Below are 21,442 nucleotides of genomic sequence, written 5' to 3'. Positions count from 1 at the left end.
GTATATGTTACATAATATATACATCCATGACCTTGCCTGCTTTTTGGATAAGAACACCCAAAATAATATAGTCTAGTGTTTGGGGAAAGGGTAAAATGGAAGCCCTCCCCATCTCTCGTCAAATCCAATGGTCAACGTCATACTCAGTCCAAACCAAAAAAATAACAGTCCAAGTTATGTTAATAGATCCATGGCCCAAACACTGAGCAGACAGTGTCCATGATGCTGTGGAGTGGACACCTCTGCATCACTTCATTAACACTAGACAGCAGCACTTATATTATATGGTAGTCCATGACTTCATTTGATTGAACACAGTAGTAAGAATAAACATGTAAACAGTTTCCTTCAGAGTTCCAGTGTGGGTCAAAATCAGCAGCCTGAGTTACACTGTGGAATGAAAATATGTTGTTTTTGATAAAGGCAATAACAAATCAGTCCTGTATAGCTGAGGATTTCAGTATCTTATGAACTTCTTCTGGTGTAGCTGCCCCCTCTGCTGGTCAAAGCTCCATAGTGCAGCATCCTGTCACTAGACTTCACAGTTGCCCAGTGGAAACCACTGCTCATTGTTCATTAAATCCTCTTCCAGTTTAATGCTTGTGGCACCCACAAATTTCTTCCTACTCTTCACAGTGACCTCCAGAACCATCCCATACACTGAATTGGCAGGCACGTTGTCATACTCGATCTGTGAAAGTAAACATTTCACATGCAGTATTTAGGTCATTTTGAATTCTATTTTGTGTTCATCATACATGGTTTAATATTGGAAATGCAGTGCAGTACCAGTTCGTTAAATGTGGGGTTGCCATTATTGCGAACCATTTTAGTTTTCTTCTTGGAGCGCAGACGTGGATCAGGTCGCAGCCGTGTGACCACGTAAGTGTCGAGGCTTGTGCCGTTGGAGGTTTTCTGATTAAAATAAAGCGTAAACATGTCAGCAGTGATTTTTTAAAATTTCATTCTAAATCACAATATTTAAAACTTACAATATTCTTCAAGTGTTTGATCAGCACAGAGAGCTTGCTGTCTTTATAAGTAAGATTTAGCTGAATCTGAGGGCGGGCTTCTACAAACAGTTTGTACATTTGAGATTTTTACATGTGCAAGAGACAAATGGTATATCATTTTTAGTTACACATCATTTTGTATCAAAGAAAATTACCCCTGTTAAGAGTTCGTTGGGCTTCTTCAGGACCATCCATGAATAGTGTGCACACATATTCATTCTACAATGAACAGAACAAAGACAAAAACATTATTGATATACTCCATATAGTATAATTAATGTCTCCCAGTAAAAAGCTGCTTACCCCTTTGCAGGGTCCCTCAAAGAGTTGCTTTAAGTACTTGTTGAGCAGGGACATTTTTCTGGCAGGTGTGAAGGACATCTGAAACCAAGAGGGGAATCTAGAGACAAGACCAAAATGCAAATCAGTTTAAAACGGTTACATTTTATAAGAAACTCTATACCAACTTACTGTGGCAGAGCTGAATCAATAAAAAGATTCTGAATTCTTTTGTGGATCAGTTCAAATTGTCCAAATGTCATTTTCCTCACAGTGTAACCATCATCGATAGTTATTCTTAGGTCAAAGAGCTGCAAACAAAATACTCACTTAGACTATAAAATAGTAACAAAGTAACAAAAGTTACAATTGTTTAGTTTGACATACAGTGATGATAGTGTTAAAATAGGTCTCAGGACTACCTAACTGGAGGATTACTCCTATTGTGCATGTTTTGGGTTGGTGGAGTGCCGTCTTCCACTCAGCCCCCATGCTGTCTATAGGTTTATGCTTTTATTTTTTATTTAACATTATAATTCTGGGCTCACAGTTCATCCAGAAATGAAAAAGTACCCATAGACAAAAAGAGACCTACCACTTGTTTGCCTTCAGAGAAAACATTTTCAATGACAGCATCCTGGATGTTCGTACTAGTGGAAGGCCCGCCTCCTTCACTGTTTACACCACCAGTTTTTTTCCCTTGAGCAAATGCGTGTGTCATAAAATTGATCTTCACAAACATACATTTCAGACTCTCCTCAATCTTCCTATAATAAATGAAATGTGAAACATCATTGGGAGGTCATATTTGAATGGCTTTGTTTAGTGTTTGTCGTTACAGTTACATTGTGAAAAAGGATGTGGCCTCCAGGTCGGTGTCTTGTGGCCGGAGATTGTTCTGAACAAACTGAAGAACACTATTGCTTTTCACTTCAGGCATTCCAGCATGAAGCATCTGAAAACAAAAGTATTTTGTCAGATATGTAAATATAAAGTAATGCCACACATGGTCTTCAGGCTTTACCAGCTCCAACAGACTGAGTATAAGAGCAGAGCGCCCCCTAATGGCATTGTAGGCTTGGCAGCACAGATCCACAAAGAGATGCATGCGCTGAGGCTTCTTTCTTCCACATGTGATGAAGTGACACATCTCAGAGGAAAAGATGAATGGTGAGCGGTCCCTGCAAAACCAATGAAAACCTAAATTTAATCAATACAAATGAACAAATTTAAAACAACTAATTGAGTAGATTAAAGGGCAGATATTGAACCATGTTCTGGTTATGTTATAATGTTTTGTTTTAAATACACATGTTTAACACACAAATCCTACATATTTAAGAGGAGTTTTTCTCTCAAACAGAAGACACTCAATACAGGAAGTGCTGCACTTTGTTTTTAAAAAGACATTTGCTTTGTTTCAACACAGGAACTGCTAATCTACACTGAATAAAAGGTAAATAGCAGCTGTTAACTTGAAAACTATTGCTTCATCACAGCATTGACATCACAAGGTGGAATAGAGCATTTTGAACTTTAGAGATGTGGACAGACTAATAATGAAGGATTAGTCAAACATGTATGAATGAAACAAAACACAACACGCTTTTGATGAGGTAAAAGCATTATAACAACTTAAAGTTCACAAAAGTCAATTGTGTGTAATATAAGACCTTTAGACACATGCCTTTTGAAATTGCCAAACTTCTGTGCATTGCCAAAGATCTTCCCGAAGTCGATGTGAAACATGTGGCCAGTGTTCTTCAGCATGATGTTGTCATTGTGACGGTCACAGATGCCCAAGATGAAAGTGGCCACGCACCAACCAGCACAGGAGTGAATGAAGTTGGTCACAGCCTGGAAACAGGAAAATTAAGACAGAGTAAATACTATACTATACTATACTATACTATATAGTAGCCAGCAGAGGGAGTAGAGATACTAACCTTTTCATAGTCTTCATGGGTTTTGTTCAACATATGAAACCACTTCTCCAGAGTGTCATCTCTCATGGTCCCACTCAAACCCCACTCCTGATGGATTTTTCCCAGAGTCACGGCCTCTGGGACCACCTCTATCAAACCTGGAAACACCACAATGAAAAGATATTTATACAAAGAGCTTACAAATGAATAAAAAGCCTGCATCACAACATGCTGACCTTGAGTCTTGCCAGTGGAGAGGCACTTGTAGGTGACCATCTGCATATCCAGTCCCTCCTCAAGCCACACATGGTCCATCATACGCACAATCTGCAGCACCAGCATGTCCTGACGCAGATTATCTCCGGTCTAAGAGCACACAAAAGCACCGTAAGATACTAGCAGGCAGGTTTTTTTTAATGATATGAAAACAACTATTGCACTGACTTTGCAGATGATGCTGACGTTCTTGGCAAGAGGGTCACTACAGATGAATGAAAGCCCGAGAGGGGCTGCGTTGGAGTTGTAAAACTTGCAGGCCTCAAATATAAAAGACAGCGTTTGAAACACACATACAGACACACAAATGCTTACTCTGTTGATGTCCATGGGTTTGAAAATGATCACAGTTAACAATTTTAAACTAAATGTTAAATCGTTTTGAATGGAGTGTCCTCAGAATGTCTCTTTACATAAATTAATTAGTTAATTTAAAATATATAATAAAAAATACTCATATATATATATATATATATATATATACATACATGTGGTATATATGTACTTTGTCTTTACCTCTATATCCACTGCTGCTATATGAATAGCAGGATCTAGTGGTAAACAGCAGCTTGTCCCATTTTGAAAGAATTCTTCAATCCTGTACTTCTCGCCATTTAAAATACCCTGAACAATAAAACACACACACCATATGTATTGAGTGTTAAAATGACAAACATATTATAAACACCAGCCAAACACAAGCCTGCTCCTTACATGTGTGATCTGTTGCTGTTTCACAATGCTTGATGACTGCCCTAACCCTAACCCTATTTAACCTTTATTTTACCCAAACACAGCAAACCAAAACATAGGAATTATTCTCATTTACAATGTTGGGCTAGGTAACTAATATGTGCCATTGACCTGCCTTAATCTAACGCTGGATGTATGGAGCATCCTGTCCGATACTGAGCACTGACCTTGCGTTTGCTCTTGTCAGCCAGACGGACTTTATCAGCCACGTGAGTGAGCAGAGTGACCAAACGGGCTTCATTCTCCAGCTCCTTTCTAAAGGTGTGACCACAGCAGTGCCGTAGAGCCGCCTGCACTTTACTGAACCAGCTCTGGTAATGAGGGTCATAGTGGGCATCTTCTAGCAACCTAGTGTCCAATTATACAAAAAGCATAATGTGTAAGTGAGTAGGATTACTATATCAAACGCTTTAAGAAAACTGCTCATACCAAATTTTAAAACAAGTCTCAGGACAATATCACATTTTGAATAATTCATGATTTTAATTTGGTGCTTACCAGTAAAGTTGTTGGGCAATGCGTATGTTTTTGACAGATCTTTCCAAGAGCAGCATAACAAGAGGTCCATCAAGTTCCCACTCGCTTCTTAAAGCCTGTATGAAACAAGAATAAATGAAAACAACCAACCACTGATTGATTTATGTCATAGAACTCAATCAAACAGACAAGGTCATTTAGTAATGACTGAAATAATAAAGGCTTGCTTACTTGAACCAGTTGTGGCAGAAAATTGTCTAGTTCACTGTCTGGAATCTGTTTAAAGTAATGCACAGCTGCTTTTCGTACAGTTTGGTCATGAAAGCTGAAAAAGTGCAGATGTTATTTTATTGTACATAATCTGATTAGACTATCTATACTAATCAAGGGAACATCACAATATATTATAATATGAGCAAAAATATAAATGATAATAATAATTTCAAAATACGTAGCAAAACTAATAAAGATGGTGTCAAATAAGGCATAATTATACAAATGTTCGTACAAGTAAAAATAAAGAAACATGGCAATTTAAATCATATAGATATGTATAGAGATATGCATTTCTTTCAGCTATATAGAGAGGTTGTAAGGAGAAAACAGTGCAAAGATGAAATACTGATTGACTTTTCTAGCATACTTGTCACTGAGCAAGAACAGAGCCTCTTCGGGCAGGTGGATGGGCCAGTTATCTACCACCGTGTAGATCTCTGTTAAATTCTCCGGTCTCCACTCCTCCACTCCCCCCAATAACAGGTGCAAGAAGGTGTTCCCCTTGTCCGCACAGTACCGCTTGCTCCAGAGAAACGCTTTTTCATTTGGAGTCAAGCTAAAAACAATGATGAAATTAGAAACAATCACACCAAAAAGTCAAGTAAACGAAGATTAATTTACCTATATATTATATATATATTTATTCAGTGATGGAAGAAGTACAAAATGTTGTTACTTAAGTAAAAGCACAGCTACCAGAGCAAAAAATCCTCAAGTAAAAGTATCACATGAAAAAATCTACCAAAGCAAGTATTAAAGTAACTGTTTAAAAATTGACATATAGTAAAAAGTATTTTGAGATCTAATGATTTCTATAGAAACAACTATTTCAAGCTGTGTTCATTTGTATATTTTTGTTTGCTCAAACTATGAACATTAAAAATAAACCCTTCAGTCTTTTCAGAAGGCCTCAAACTATAACAAAAAATACTTAAAAGTACAGATACCTGCTCTCAAATGTAGTAAAGTAAATGTAGTATCTACATTAAAATTTACTTCAGTATAGATACCTAAAATGTATAGTTAAGTACAGTACTTTACTACTTTTGCTTCATTATGTTCATTAGTAAATTAATTATTTTCCACAATAAAATAACTAAGAAAATGATTGAGTTCACTTACAAGCAGAGACAGTGGTTCATAGACACCTCTTGCATTTTCTTGTTGACATCTTCACAGGGCTGAGTGAATATCGAGGAGCCAGGCAGTGCCCAAGGACGTCGAAATGTCCATTCAAATTCATGTGAAAATTCAAGCTAAAGAGAAAACAATGTCAGGTGTTGAGAACTTAATTTTCACCACCAGAGGGCAGCACCATCTGATAGAACAGACCTGTATGAGGACTCCCATGGGCTGTCTGTGTGAGTCAGACAGAGCAGGGGAGGGAGGTGCAGGGTGCTCCGTCAGAGAGCACATACTCAGAAGGATGGTCCCATTTATCAGAGACCTACACATAGAGGGGACCAGGGGAATATGATAGTGCACATAATGAAATGCTAAAAGGTGCACTGTGTAACTTTTCAGGTAAGGGCCTTGTTTGTCCCTTTGAAGAAGTTATCTCTTTGCCCAGAATGTTCTGCAGTAACGCATTAAACTCATCCATCTTGCATTTATGAAACTACTTTGTTGCTCAAAGGAATGCCTTGGAAAACTTGAATTCTTAAACTAAAATGGGGTAGTCTCACCACATTTCTGACCTGTAACTTAGCCTGGTAGTGTCAGCTGTTTGTACAATGCCATAGTGTGGAACATTCCAGGCAAAACAATAACATCTATATGGAGGTGGCATATACTTCAACAGAAAAGTTGCATAATGCATCTTCAAGGAAAATAGTAAAACAAATATTACGTGTTATTGAAAAGTGGCAGCACAGCCCAACATAAGAGCTCTGGAGTCCTTCCTTTTTTTGAGGCCATGAGCCGAAACTTCAGCATGCTTTCATAAGGGAGGTTCTTCAGTTGAACCGGGAACACCATGCTAAAACGCAACAACTTTAAATGATTTGTGAAATACAAATGGAGTAATCTTACTCGATATTTCACTCACGGTCTGTTGCACTGGATCTTGGTTCCATAGGCCAACGCAGTGCTTATATTCTCTGACACACTGCTCTCACAAATCTTTGTATTTACATATACCAAGTCACAGGACACGGAAAAACTCTCAAAACTATAAAAGGAAAAATTTTCACAGATAAAGTTTGTTAGTAGAATATGTAGTGTGTGTGTGTGTGTGTGTGTCTGTGTGCTGTGTGTGTGTGTGTGTCTGTGTGTGTGTGTGTGTCTGTGTGTGTGTGTGTGTGTGTGTGTGTGTGTGTGTGTGTGTGTGTGTGTGTGTGTGTGTGTGTCTGTGTGTGTGTGTCTGTGTGTGTGTGTGTGTCTGTGTGTGTGTGTGTGTGTCTGTGTGTGTGTGTCTGTGTGTGTGTCTGTGTGTGTGTCTGTGTGTCTGTGTGTCTGTGTGTGTGTCTGTGTCTGTGTGTCTGTCTGTGTGTCTGTGTGTCTGTGTGTCTGTGTGTCTGTGTGTGTGTGTCTGTCTGTGTGTGTCTGTGTGTGTGTCTGTGTGTCTGTCTGTCTGTCTGTCTGTCTGTGTGTGTGTGTGTGTGTGTGTAACTACATGTAAAAGGCATACCTCATCCAAGCAGGCTGTAGTTTGTAAAGAGCTGCTACATTGAACTTAAGAATATCATTTGTTTGTTCAATGTCACAACTTTGTAAATTGTATTCGACACCCAGACCCCTGAAGTCAGACTGGAAGTTGTCAAAAAACACTTGCAGTACTCTTTGAAGGGCCTTGTGCAGCGTGAGAATAGCTACAAAAATTTGTTATGAAAATTGAAAGTCTGAAATCTAGGAAACATGAAAATCTGGAGATTAGTTATGAATGAAATAATGGGTATTCACACTCACCAGTTTCACACTGAGATATTTCCTCTGCACTCTAAAATAGTAAAAAGATGGAAAATATGACAGCTTATTTCCTGCATTCCCTGTTATAGACTACAATGGTGTGATTTGTTACCATGGGTGCTGGGTTAACCCTGTTGATCATGCCAATGGCATCTTCCAGTTCTTGGGTGGAGACTCCACACAGAAGATTACAGATAGTGCGGACACGGCCTACGATGGCATGGACATTGAGCCCTGCCTGGAGAGGTCAAAAAGACACAAAGAGGAGAAAAGTAGTCACATTATTCAAGACAATTTCCTGTAATGAAGATAATGGTATGTATCCACTGACTCTTTTCTATCAAAACCATCAATACATTTTAAAAGGTGCTGGTATCCATGATACTGCATTGCCTCGAGTGTTCTTTTTAACCATCATTCATTCATCTAATTACAGGTGCTTTTCTTCTCTCTCTTTTCAGCAAAAACTGGCACACGTCTCAACAGAACTGACAAGTAACCATACTATTGAACATTCCAAACTGAAGCAAAGCAATAACGTGTGGAAAGTGAAGAGCAGGTACCCAGCTCTTGCAAATCAAAACAGGCTCTGACCAAGTCATCTTGCCATCACAACTCATTTCACATATATTTTTCCCCTGCTTACATCATATTTGGTGTATGATGGCCTTATAGTTTTGTGACGTGTCCGACTTAGATTCTGTGTCAATACTCACCTGTCTTTTCATGAAGGTTGCCACCTCTCTGTTGAAATTACCAAGTACGTCATGCAGGCTCAACCTGTGACAAAAGCAAAAGTTAAATGCACAGTTAGAAAGAGGAGAGCTGTTTCTGTTTTTCTGCAAACACAAACTGGTTTACACATGACCCTCTGACACAGGAAGATCAGGCTCATGCCACTTACTTGCTCACGTTGAAGAAACAGCCGGGACGCAAAAACTGCAAGAGTTGACAAGGTGTCCTGTCATCCTCCCCCTGGTGACAGAAATGTTTATTAATGAATGAAACCAATTATGAGTAGAGGTGGATATATAAAAAATAAAGTTTAATTTACAGTAGGGCTGCAAGGCTTGTCGCTATTAGATCAAAATGGCAGTTTGAAGTGATGCAATTAGCAAAATACAACAACAGCTTTTATTTAAGTAACAATAGGCTCTATTCACGCGTACGTCACAAACATAAGAAAGATGTTTGAAAGATGCGATTACAACTCATAGATCTGTGTTACAACTTCCCAGGCCCAGTTTTCTTCATCTAAATATAGGGCAACCAGATGTCCCGAAATCTAAGCTGTTGTCCTGAATCCCGAATCCAGCCCTAAATGTCCCGAAAATTACACAAACAGAATACCAAGTTATTCCTGATAAACATTTAAAACTGTTCATAGAGAGCCCCTCATGGCTTCTAGATGCTCTGTTCGCAAGGCGTACTAGCCTCCAGGGAAGCACGTCTGACTGAAGGTGCGAGCAGACAGTACGCAGCAGCCACCGCGTTTGGAGCCAAGAGAGGCAGGTGAGGCAGAGCCACAACAAAGCTTTCCTCTATTTCATGTAGTTTTGCTCACCACATTAAGTTGTAGTCTTTAGTGCAGACGCTCTGGGTTCAAGATCCCGATTTGTCGTTTACATTCTTATTATGTTATTTTTTTCAATTTTTTGTGTAAACAAAATAATATATTAAATCTCAATGTTTTTATTAGTTAATGTGATTTCTGTTTGTTTGTAAACAAAAGCAACTTAGAACGCATTAACATTTCCAAGCCTACACCTTCCTACCTTACCCCTGTCCTGAATTTCAGCCAATCTCATCTGCTCACCCCATGGATCTATTAAAATAATCCTAACGTTAGGTGAGCCCATTGTGTTATTTTAATAGATCCATGGCCCATTGTTGGTAACTACACCGGATGTTGTAATCACATCTTTCCAAACGTCTCCCTGGTTTGTGACGTAAGCGTGGGGAGACCCTATTTCCTCTGCAAAAACGAAATATCTGGTCTTATGTATAAAATCTGCGAGCCCTGTAGTTCAGACCTCTAAAAACATATTCTGAAATGTATTTTATTCTTGTAATGATTAGGTGTTCGTGTTTCAGTCTTCTCCCAAATGTCAACGTTGAACTGAATCCCAAACCGCAAATGCAATGCTTGTTCAAAATTGTTCAGGTCTAATTTGGAGGTATGCAAAGTTAGAATATTGTTTCTAATAAAAACTAAAGGCTGAAAAAGAGTATATAACTAATAAAAATAAATAAATTTACCATCTTAAATGTAAAAGTATATAAACGATATTCAATTTTTTATGTTTAATTTTTCAGTCAATTAATTTTTACGCAGTATTGGAACCTAAACCAGGGCATTTTTAGCACATTTCTGATGGATTGTCATTGTATGCATATCAGTATCTTTGCCATAATATTATAGGATATTATTTTTGTCAATATTACCTGGCTCTAATTAGGGGTACTCAACCAATAATACATGACTAATTATTATTATTATATGTCCTTATTTCCTATATTATATCTTATACTATGTTAGATATTATTATTTTTGTTTTTGTCAATCTTGCACACCTCTAATTAGGAATAACAATATTAAAGGTTTAGATCCTGGGGCTTTATAGATGGACTTTGAACACTTAAAATCTGATTCTTGCTCTTGTTTAATGGCAACACTGGCAGCATACTGGGTAAACAGAACAAAGTCAACTGATGTACAGCTGTAAAACCCCCACCCTGATCGTAATAAACTGGCCCTGTGCCAAGTTCAGGTGCAACATGTGGAGAAACCAGGCCAGCCTCTTATGGTAAATGTTCACTAAAGAAAAAACACAACATAGATAATGCCATAGGAGTGACTCACATCTCGGGCCAGACAGTGCCTGAAGTCGTTAATGTGCAGTAAGCGCAGAGGGACTATGTAGTTGAACCTGCCATAGATTTGAATGGTCTCGTGCATTCCCAAGAGCTCCTCACTGACACAAAAGAAAGTTATGCAGTCAAGTCAATCAATGCACTGTTAGTGTATGAACTGAAAAAAAGAGAAATTTACCAAAGATACAGCATGCAAAGCATTATAAGTAAATGGTAAACATCAATTAATTTCAGTTGTTCAAAGCAATGTGAGAAGAGAATTCATTAAAAAAAAAAACTTGCTCTGAAGAGCTGTAGTAAGTCTAGTCTTTCATAATATTTATTTTATTTTACAATATACAGTGCATCCATATTATTCAGCTACATTGACATTGACTTACTTATGGAGGTACTCCTCAGAGTCACACAATTTTAAAACGTAGCGGCCGTTGGCGTGGCGCGGGATGTCCAACAAAGTAAAGACTTCATCAATCACACTATTGACTGTTCGATTCACTGGAAACAGACCAGAGTTTAGAGTCTGAATATAATCAACAAGTCTCAAGTGGTAGAACAGTGAATCTAATGAAGTATGTGTCATGAAATGTATATGAGAAACATTAGCTTTAAAAGGTACATTATAACTTTCAACCACCTGCTTGTCTCCATGGAATGTTCCACACTATTACATTTAATGTGTCTGTCTTACATTACAGGTGTTTTTGCTGTACACATTTAATTTTACCTATTTTGTTGTCGTTAAGAGGTACATCCCTAATATTAATATAAAACACACTGAACACAGAAAAATTGCATTTATATTCTATAACTAGTGCGTGTGTGTTACCTGGAGTGGGGAAGGGGAGCTGGTGGCTGTCCCAGTCTGTAGCCACGCTCACAGTGACCTCCACCTGTTGGAGCAGCGCTGGGTGGATGTGCGACAGACGAGCCCACACAATGCCTGTGTTGTGCTCATCTGTGTGTTTGTAACGTGACATCAGTCTGAAAGATGATAAACATCATATATATATAGACTTCCTGGTCAACATTTCATACACGTGAAATAAGCAAAACGGTGTCTTACTGTGAGATGGATGAACTAAAAGTGGACAGTGATTTGGTGCTGCCCTGTGGAGTATCTACCAGGGTTATAGTCCATGGATCCTAGTTTCATTGAAGAAGAAAGAGATGTAATGCTATTAACATAATTGTGACATTAAAGAGAAAATACCTACTCTACTAACAGTAGTATAATATTTTTGTTCTATTAAATTGGGTCAAACAACTTAATAGTATATTTAAAGTGCAAACAGTACGCACTGTTGCTCCACTGTGTCACCTGGTGTTCCCAGTGGCCTCATATCTCAGTACTAACCAGGCTTAGCTTCCGAGATCAGACGATATCAGACATTCTCAATGTGCAGTCAACGTAAAATGACAAACACTTTTTTTCATGTAGGGGTGCATATGGATTGTTAAACTATTATTAATGAAATATGAGTACAATTTACACAGAAAGGTTTCACATGTAAACGTTGTTAAATCCACCAGTGTAAATGGCTTAATTGCAACACTTACGTGAACATTAAATTCTGTCCTGGACCGGGGTAATCTGGGAGTGAACGCTTCTTCTCTTGATTCTGCAGAGCGTGCTTGGAGGAGGGGTCCTCTTGGGGGCAAAGGCGGAGGGGGGATTCCTTGTCGTCCGGGCAAATATTCTGAAAATCTGGTCCTCTGCAGTCCATTGATGGCCTGCTGTGTTTGATTGCTTGTACTCCTGCTCCTTGGCTTTGGTATTGGTCTTTGATTGGTTGGGGGAATGATTCCTTGTATAGTTGATTCGTAGATGTGTTCCTCATTATCTGGAAATGCTTCAATAGATTCATAATGTCCTTGTGCTTCTAAATCATCTCTGAGGGGCAGGGGTTCGTCTGAGACCTCTGCATTCTGTCTGTTCAACCATTCACAGCGCCTCCTGGCTGGATCCATTATAGCACCTTATGGAAAGCAAGTCTAAAAGTCCTTGTTATACATTTCACCTGCTCCTTGAGCCTAAAACAAAAACAGATGATCAAACAGTTCTTGGCCATAAAGCATTGCCATTTGACAAATATCTAAAGTTTCCCGGCACAATCTGCAGCCTAGAATGCTAGTTTAATCATTAACAAACTTCAACTCACTTCTTAACACAAGTCTTTTCACACCAGTCTTTTCTTCAAGAGGCACTTTCACCTTGCTATTATTTGTACTTTTTTCAAATTTGTTGAACTTTTAGAACAGTTTATAGAGAAGAGAATTCGTTTCATAGTTTTTTAGCTTTTAACATAAAGCCCTAAAGCTACAGTATTACAAAAGTGAAAGTAAAACATATACAACTTCTGAATAACTTTTCAGCTAATCAAAGTCCAGAAGAATTAAATGTAAAATCTGACAAACAATTATGAATACAATTTTGGTCTAGACTTACCACAACACACAAAGGTCCCTGGTGACCTGTCCAACGTCATGTTGAGCTGGTTAGACTAGTACAGAGCAGAGTGCATTTCCTCACCACCTCACCTCTGGAGCCCCTCCTCTTTCCTTCAAGTCAAAACATTAAGACCTCTGCTGGTGGAAACATGACAATACATACAAGTACGGTGGCTTTAAAAGCAATAGACCTGTCAATCAAACCACTCAAGAAATAAGACACTGTACCTTTAAGAGAAAGTAATTATCCATAATTTGATTTAGTTGTGTAATATTGAAGCAAATACGTGTCCAATAAAAATAGCACACAAATTGGTCCATGTGGCACCATACCCACTCCTGGCTTTGGAATGTCAGTGAGCAGGTTCAGCTTTGTTTTTCTGTAAGTGACACGTTTCAACTCCAACTATTACGGGCACTTTAAAGTTACAGGAATCAATCACTTGTTTTGCTCTGAAACAATACTGATGTGACTGATGTGAAGGAGGAGAAAATGAAGAGTGTTGAAGATCCCTGCCTTTGGTTTTCTGTGGAATTAGCAGCTCCCACCCTGCACTAAATGTATCACTGAGGTGTTGGTAGGGGCACAGAGAGTGGCCGGGCCTATGAAGAATAGATGGAGGACTATTTGAACCATACGACACCGTACGTCTCGCCATCACCGCACAATAATGACCATGCTTACTTCCTTCTCATCCCCATTGTCCTGGTCATGCTGGTCGTGGTGGCAATGGTAAGAACTATTCAAGCGTTTAAAGGAAAGTCAATATGCTGTGGTGGACAGAAACTTGGTGCTAACATATTTGACAGGTTGTATAATAGAGGAAAAGGCCAGTAGAGTAGTGGTTAAGTAACAATTTTACTGCTAGAAGTATTTGAAGATTGTTGTTGCGCTACTAAAGTACTTGTTTTAAAGACTCAAGTTGTGTAGCACCTTCAATACTTTAAAGTTGCACTATGTAACTTTTCCACACTCTGATATTCAACTTTTCTAAGGTGTATTTACTCTTTTTAGGTGTATTTTAGGTAATTTTATTGCTCAAAATTTCATATAAAAACACATTCTTACTATCAGCAGGGTCCTCTCCACAAACATGAGCTGTAACTGGGTTTAGTGGCGGCTCCTTCTTGTCTCTATAAGGATGGATTAGTTTAAAGTCATACTGTGGGGCATTCCAGGCAAAGCAATAAAATCTGTATGGAGACAAATAGGTAGCAGGCCATCCAACAGAAAAGTTACTCAATAGAAAGTTTAAAGGTGTGATTTTTAAAGATTCAAACAGGTTCCTCCACTTCTGTTGACTCCCTAATTATTGCATTACTTTGTTTCAGGGATTGTACTACAAAAGTCGATATCTGTGAGTTGTAGAATACATTTGAGATCACATTTATTGAAGTAAAGTGTATTGACATTACCTTTATGTCCAGGGCTGATGAGCTGCGTCACAGGCTGATCCCCATGTACACATATGACCCTGCAGAACAAGATGAAGATGATTTACAGTACGGCAGTGAAGATGAGACAGAGAAGGCAAGTCGCTGAAAAACATGCAAAAGTAACATTAAATTACACAGTATTAATATTGTTTTATGTTATTTATTTTTTGCTTTAGGAACCACTGCACAGATATGGACGTCTAACTCTTAATTCTGAATCAGGAAACTGACTCTGGGACTGAGATGTTATATGAAAATGAAGAAACACCTTTGTGACAATATTTAATTTTATTAGGTTTTGGCAAATTTAGTTTTCATCCAATTTTTTAAGATGGCCAAATGTGCAAGATAGAACAAAAATATAAAAACGTTATATATGTTATCTTACTCATGTTTCATAGGTTTATTAATTTCTTTTATTCTTAATTGACTTTATAAAGTGAAAACATTGGAATAAACTACTTAAAAAGTAACTGGAAATAAAAATGGCTATTTAATTTAATATGTTTGCATGTTATTTTGGAAGTTGTGACCTGAAAAGTTTGGGAGCCCGTGTCGGCAAGCTTCATTTGCGCCACTTGGACAGCAGATGGCAGTGTTGTTTTATTGTTCATTAGGCTCAAAAGATACATTTCTAACAGCAAATATTGTAGCATACTTTGTAGCAAGCGTTTTACATGCGCCACTATTAATCTTCGTGTTATGTATGGCAGGAAACGATCAAATCTCACAAATGTGCGTTTATATAAGACGCACCTGATTCGATTTGAAAATTAGCGTGGCGTTTCCTCTTTTTCCAAAGTCTTCCATTTTCCTCTGTAAGTTTATGTAAAGAAAAGATGTGGCTACACAGGACACAAAGGTGAACACAATAATTAAATATGCACTCAAGTATTTAAGGTACAGTTATTAACTATACATGTTTTTTCTTCTGGTAAGTTTTTGCGTAGTGGTCCCGGGCTGCTTCTTGCTCTCCATCCTGCTAACCACCACGCCTCTGTCTATCCCATCTCTGCGGAAGGACACGCTGCTGTGCTTTTACTGCCCACTGCAACTCAAACCCGAACCGTGCCCCTTCATTACCACCCGATGTTTGCCCGATGAGGTGTGCGCTAACTCCCATGGCTACCACGGTGCCATCCAGGTCGTGTCCGCCCAGGGATGCATCAAAAGACATCTCTGCGGGTCCCATGGGTTCCAGTTCCGTCTCGGCGTCAGGTACAACGTCAGTCACACCTGTTGCTGCAAAGACACGTGCAACCACTTCTTGCCGATGTCTGAAAGGAGCGTCAGTGTTACGATCTCGGTTGTCCAAGAGGAGCCTTTTGATTCGTGTGCCAATTATACATCGCCACCAATGTTCAAAAGTGAAAATGAATGACATGGAAACTACAGGAAGAGGCCTGGTATCCAAAGGCGCTCAACCAGAACATTTTTTAATTTTATGTGTGCATAATGATGAAAATGAATTTTGCTGCGCCAGATAATTAAAGGTGGACCTGTCAGCCATCCTTTCTGGTTTGAATTCTTGATTATAATGAATAAAATGCTTTTTATCACCATATATGGACATTTATTAGCAGTTTTTTGGTGGGGTGGTCTTTACGAATGATCAGGAGGGGTGTGGTTTTCTCTGCACAGAAAGACAGAAGAGAGGTCTCATATTTTAGGAGGAAGAACTAGAAGGATTTGTCTGCCAACTCAACCTTCACAATGTCAAGGTAAAACTGTTTTAATGGTGTATACTTGTAGAAATTGTATCAAATGTTTGATAAATGTTAAATGGTTTAAAGTTAACTGGTAACACCTGGGCAGAAGCGCAAAGTCTTGTTTAAGCGCAATTCTGGGGCGTAATTGAAAAATCAAATGGCAAAAGTTTGCGTGTCCAGACTTAAATTGCAAAATACCCTGAAACAGTTAAGAGAAGTAAGTTGTATATCACTTCATACAGTCAAGTTAAATTGTGTCATTTTATTTGCGTAGGCATTAATAGGTCTCTAAAAAAAGTCCTGGAATACTCGGGAAGCAATCTGAAATCTACTACCAAAAGAGTAATACAGAAAAAAACACATTCTAAGTAAAGTTTTAACATCTATTTTTTACCTTGCAGACAGAGAGCCGTGCATATCTCATTGCTGTGGCTCTACCTCATGCTGCCCGCTCTGCTCTGTAAAAACCTGCACTGCTACTTCAGCCCGTACCTGACCGCGGAGGAACAGGGGACGTTCAAGCTCGTGGTGACCGAGTGCCCCCCAAAAGAGGTGTGCTACAAGGCTCAAGGTCGCTACGGGACCCACAACGGACTCGTACACAGGGGATGTATGCTTCTGGAAAAGTGTGGACAAGTGAAAAAGATCAGCCTGAGGGGAGCCATATACAACACAAGCTACTCATGCTGCGATTGGTCCCACTGTAACTCTGGAACAGGCATCACAACCAACTTCGTCACACTGTTCATTATCATAGGTGGTCGGTCACTAACACTGATAGGACTGTAAAAATCTGGACTTTTAAAAAAAATATATTAAACAGCACCGGTTTGCACTGGTGCTGATTTGACAGCCTCAGCACTGACTAATGCTGAAGCACTGATTGCAACTGAAACCAAAAGAAAATATTTTATCATTTGTATTGTAAATTGAATGTCTTTTAAGAATTTTATAGGAAATAATAAAAACATGTACCATTTTACTTAAGCATTTGATACTTCATTGTAGGTTATATTTTCAGTGACATATAGGCCATATTTTGAGACAAAAACAGGATGTGCTAAACCACAACCTAAAGCTTTTATATACAGTGGTTAAGGAGACACATTTTCATATATAAAAGAAATCTTACATTGTTAACTACTGCACTACATTTTGCACATAAAACAATAAGTATAATGTAAAGTGAAATGTGAAAATTAGATTTAGAAATTGTATTTCCATTTTTCCTTTTACGGTAATTGTAACAAAATAACAAACAGAAATGACTCACACAATGGGTCACAACCCTAAGTGCGTGTATTTTGCAAGAAGAGGCAGGTACAGTTTGAGGTTTGGACAGGTCTTTATTTCCCTTTTATAAGGCTGTTGGGTCTCCCCATAGTGGATATACATATATATACAGGAGATTGCTATACTGGAGTAACACTGAGGGTAGAGGGTCCATATTACACAGACTTCAAAAAACAACACTAATAGAGCCTCACCTCCAGGTTTCAGAAATCAGCAGAGAGATCAAGGGCTTTGGGGTTTGGGGCCAACATCACAAGAGAAGTCAAGGGGAGAGGGGACATGGTGCAGTCTGAGAGCCGGACTCGACTGCCTAATAACTTAACACTAGAAAAAACATACAGATTTCACGCACAGTGCATTTTAAATAGGTCACGTGAAGAACCATTTACCATAAATATCTGTATTCTCGGGAGCCAACATATATAAAAAATGATAAAAAACAAACATTTGTCAGTCTTTTTTTTTCTAATTTTTCATCTTTCCATGTCGTGCAAATCATTCTTGAGTTCCTTCATGTCAAGGAGGTGGGGCTTGTACCACCATTGCCTACATCCAACCGCTCCAGCTCTGAAGGAAACTTAACCCAGTAGCCCCACAACCCTTCCCTTCATAAAAACATATGAATTAGTAGAAAACAAACAAAGAGAACAGCACAGTCAACTCAGCACGTAAATAACCCACAGACACACAAAACACCAACAACACAGAAATCATTTTTATATTTTTTTGTATCGCCATTTCTTCACTTATGGACGGTTATGGTTTTGGCAGTGGAGTGGTCCTCTCCCTCAGCGGCTCAGTGGAGATGGGAGTTCTCCTATTGGCTGGTAAAGTTCAGCAGTGATAATACTTTTGAAATTCACAGTGTGGTTGGAGGATATGATTGGAACAAGGGGGGAGAGGTGGGGTAAGCCAGAGAAGGAAAAACCGCCAAGGGACGTTTATACATTGCAACACTTAGAAAACAACAAGAAACCCTGACCATCCATGGAAAAAAGTAAACAAAATGGTTGCTCGACTCCTTTCTTCTGATTTGCTCTTCCACCGACCCGTGTGCTTGCGAACGGCTGGTGTGTAAACTGGTTGAATATAGCCTGCTTTAGTGCCAGAGGAGGTTTGTGAAGAGGTATAGCTGACTGGAGTCCACAGGCAAGGAGGTGGTGGATGGGACTCAGCAGGGCAAACGTGTTGTCAGGAGTAATAAGGGTGTGCATGGGTTGCGGTGACTGGCAGGTCAATGGGCGAATCCCGTCTCAGCACAGGTTCAGGCGTGCAGTCGCAGTGCCCGCCTCTTTCGGCTGTAATAGTGGCGCGGGCCGGTCTGTCTGGCAAAGTTCATCATGTAGTTTTGCTTGCGAGTGCTGGGGGGACAAAGACACAGTAAAAGGGAAAGGAGCAGTATTGGACATTAGAATTAAGGCACTAAAATGTAATTGTTCTCATGCACTTGCCATGCAGCCAGAATAACTAATGCAGCTTCTATACACTACTTTTCATGCTGCTACTTGATGAAGATGATGGTTTGAAGTCAAAACCTCAAACTCTCGACAATTCTATGGGATTTAAAAATGGTAGTCTACTCTACTCCAAACAAAGTGTGTGTATGTTTAACATATGAGTTATCTAAAAAGCAAGGCACATGTGTCAGGGCTAACTAAATGTTGCAGGACACGGACAAGATACAGGACATGACACACACACTACCACCAACATGAGGGCAACTCAGGCATGAGTGTTTGAGGCCCCAGTTTTCCTAAAGAAAAAAAAAACTTGGAAAAAAATGAAAGCCATCGAAGTGCAGGATTGGGAGGGGATGAGTTTGAAATTAAATACAAAAGAGCTGCAGGAGATTGCGCTTGCTTAGCCTGTTATTGCTTCTTCCATCCAGCAGAGCGGTGGCGGTGAGCCAGGAGAGCAGCCAGAGCAGGCAGGTGCCTCTGTGAAGCGTGGGGTTGGGAGGGGCGGGGTAAAGGATGGTGTGTGTCATGGCTGATGTTGAGGAGGTGGAAGCATGGAGGTGTGTCTGTTAATTGGTATGGTGTGGTGGAGACGAAAGCAGTGAGGCTCAGCTCCTGGTTGTTTCATGTTGTCTGTGGACAGACATGAGTGACGTAGGGGCAGAGCTACTGCAGAAAGCCATGCAGAGTGTTTGAGTAAGATTTACTCAAGTTAAACTCCCCACAAAATGGACCTAGTCAAAAAAAAATGACACCAGATGCAATCACTTGCAGCAGTAATTGGTGCACAAAGACGTAAATCAGTGCTTTGGCTCAACGAAACCAAAATCATATAATCTATATACTGGATTAAATTTCTTCACTGCCTGGGACATTAGCAAAAACAAAGTCAACAGATATAGTGATGCACGCCATCACACATTAAAATACATAGATTAGTACAGTACAATTATATACACTTGACAGATACACAGAAGATAGTGTCCTGCCAACATTATGTCACACCTTAAGTAGTACACTGCAGTTAGTTGGGTGTATGGTCATGTGTGAGAGCTGTCACTGTGTGTTGCCTCCACCTGGACAGTGGGCGGCTGCTCGCCCATAGAGCGACAGTGCACTGATCAAAGCGAGGGCGTGAACATGATTGTGGTAAGGTGAGGGTCTGTGACAAATGAAATGAGTCAGGGTTGCTAAGGACAACAGAGGGATAAGGTGAAGGAGGGCTGCAATCAGGAAGTGACGAAAACTTACCTGACACTACAGCCATGCCAGAGGGAGCAGAATACAGAAGAGAGCAGAGGTTAGAGCGCGAGAGGGGGGAGACAGGAGGAGAGGACTGCTGTCCCGTAGAAAGGTCTGAGAGGGCAAGAGCCCCGGCCTTTGGGGGCTGGGCCAAAGCAAAGAGAAGAAGAGAAAAAGAGAAGGCCAAAGAGTCAAGAGTAATAGGGGATAGAGAGACATTTGAAAAGGATGATGAAGAGTGGGACAGCAATCAGTTGGGAAAAAAGAATATAGAACAGCATCCCAAAGATGGCATGCCACAAGTGCGGAGAGAGAAAGGTTGAAGGAAACAGGGCAAGTGTTGAAGGAAGAGGAGTCCGTGGATTGTGTGGATAAAATGTATTACAAGCACAGGAGCGAGTGCATAATAAGCAAGGAAGGAATGCAGGAGGGCAAATCAAACAATTGGGCCATAGCAAAAGAGGAGTGGTGTAAAGGAGTGGTAACAGAGAGAAATAAACAGAGCACAGTGTGAGGACCATGTGACTCTTTACAGCAGACACTGTTGAAAACCAGGCAGTGGAGGCAGGTGGAACAGGTCATGGCCACATTAACAGGGACAGCTCAGGCAGATTGGGACAAAATGCATGTATTCTTATGTGTCTGTCTATATGTATGTGCTATTAAATATATTTCTCAGTCTTTATTTGAAATGCACTGGTAATAACAATCATCTAATCCATTGAGACATGGGTCATTTTAGGACATAGCCATAGCACATGCAGACAATTCATTCAAAATGCTTTCCATTTGTATGTAAGATTTACTATATGCTGAAGCAACACATTTTCAGTGCAATGCAGAATACAGAGTAAAGTTTGGAATATATACCATGATGTTAAAAACTATAAATATTTTTTAGCATTTTAACAGTTTTTAACATGCTATCCATATGTAAGATGTTCGACTTCTGCATGATACTGAAAATATAAGGGCTTGAAGCCCAAAGCTGCAAGCCACTGCTTGACAAAAGCCCATATAATAATGCAGCCAGTTAAGCATTTACTGCGCACGTGTACTATGCGAAAATCCCTGTG

The 21,442-nt window shown here is 39.5% G+C and overlaps 5 protein-coding genes across 5 annotated transcripts in view; 3 read left to right on the top strand and 2 right to left on the bottom strand.

Moving 5' to 3' along the window:
• Positions 1 to 15: 15 nt before the first annotated feature.
• Positions 16 to 13,355, bottom strand: pik3c2g (phosphatidylinositol-4-phosphate 3-kinase catalytic subunit type 2 gamma). The gene is made up of 33 exons (XM_020935225.2): positions 13,227 to 13,355; positions 12,338 to 12,811; positions 11,844 to 11,923; positions 11,607 to 11,761; positions 11,161 to 11,275; positions 10,770 to 10,881; positions 8,811 to 8,881; positions 8,623 to 8,686; positions 8,019 to 8,144; positions 7,907 to 7,937; positions 7,629 to 7,809; positions 7,047 to 7,169; positions 6,849 to 6,977; positions 6,332 to 6,446; positions 6,122 to 6,255; positions 5,367 to 5,555; positions 4,955 to 5,048; positions 4,745 to 4,839; positions 4,414 to 4,594; positions 4,010 to 4,117; positions 3,662 to 3,754; positions 3,454 to 3,583; positions 3,239 to 3,375; positions 2,980 to 3,149; positions 2,317 to 2,473; positions 2,138 to 2,247; positions 1,888 to 2,059; positions 1,485 to 1,603; positions 1,317 to 1,413; positions 1,169 to 1,232; positions 993 to 1,072; positions 790 to 915; positions 16 to 691 (listed from the first exon to the last, which is right to left on the bottom strand). Exons 2-33 carry the CDS (start codon positions 12,746 to 12,748, stop codon positions 533 to 535), a joined length of 4,128 nt encoding a protein of 1,375 aa, XP_020790884.1. The 5' UTR covers positions 12,749 to 12,811; positions 13,227 to 13,355; the 3' UTR covers positions 16 to 532.
• A 469-nt stretch (positions 13,356 to 13,824) lies between these two features.
• LOC110169743 (small integral membrane protein 29-like) lies at positions 13,825 to 15,167 on the top strand. The gene is made up of 4 exons (XM_020935327.2): positions 13,825 to 13,961; positions 14,561 to 14,586; positions 14,657 to 14,759; positions 14,842 to 15,167. The coding sequence occupies exons 1-4, from the start codon at positions 13,845 to 13,847 to the stop codon at positions 14,893 to 14,895; spliced, it is 300 nt and encodes a 99-aa protein (XP_020790986.1). The 5' UTR covers positions 13,825 to 13,844; the 3' UTR covers positions 14,896 to 15,167.
• A 96-nt stretch (positions 15,168 to 15,263) lies between these two features.
• On the top strand, positions 15,264 to 16,229 carry LOC129409470 (protein Bouncer-like). Its single transcript, XM_055155676.1, has 2 exons — positions 15,264 to 15,527; positions 15,605 to 16,229. The coding sequence occupies exons 1-2, from the start codon at positions 15,505 to 15,507 to the stop codon at positions 16,044 to 16,046; spliced, it is 465 nt and encodes a 154-aa protein (XP_055011651.1). The 5' UTR covers positions 15,264 to 15,504; the 3' UTR covers positions 16,047 to 16,229.
• Positions 16,230 to 16,252: 23 nt separating this feature from the next.
• Positions 16,253 to 17,356, top strand: bncr (bouncer). Its single transcript, XM_020935323.2, has 2 exons — positions 16,253 to 16,386; positions 16,776 to 17,356. Exons 1-2 carry the CDS (start codon positions 16,379 to 16,381, stop codon positions 17,161 to 17,163), a joined length of 396 nt encoding a protein of 131 aa, XP_020790982.1. The 5' UTR covers positions 16,253 to 16,378; the 3' UTR covers positions 17,164 to 17,356.
• A 353-nt stretch (positions 17,357 to 17,709) lies between these two features.
• Positions 17,710 to 21,442, bottom strand: part of reln (reelin) — a 92,736-nt gene continuing 89,003 nt past the window's right edge. The window contains 1 exon segment of the mRNA XM_055155677.1: positions 17,710 to 19,028. Within this exon segment, the coding sequence (XP_055011652.1) occupies positions 18,932 to 19,028 (97 nt within the window). The 3' untranslated portion in view covers positions 17,710 to 18,931.

This window comes from Boleophthalmus pectinirostris, unplaced genomic scaffold (genome assembly GCF_026225935.1).
Source record: "Boleophthalmus pectinirostris isolate CB_2022bp ecotype Guang Dong unplaced genomic scaffold, ASM2622593v1 HiC_scaffold_2, whole genome shotgun sequence".
In the NCBI taxonomy this organism is placed as follows: domain Eukaryota; kingdom Metazoa; phylum Chordata; class Actinopteri; order Gobiiformes; family Gobiidae; genus Boleophthalmus; species Boleophthalmus pectinirostris.
Note: the sequence above shows the minus strand (reverse complement) of the source record. Positions and strands in the feature narration are given on the sequence as shown.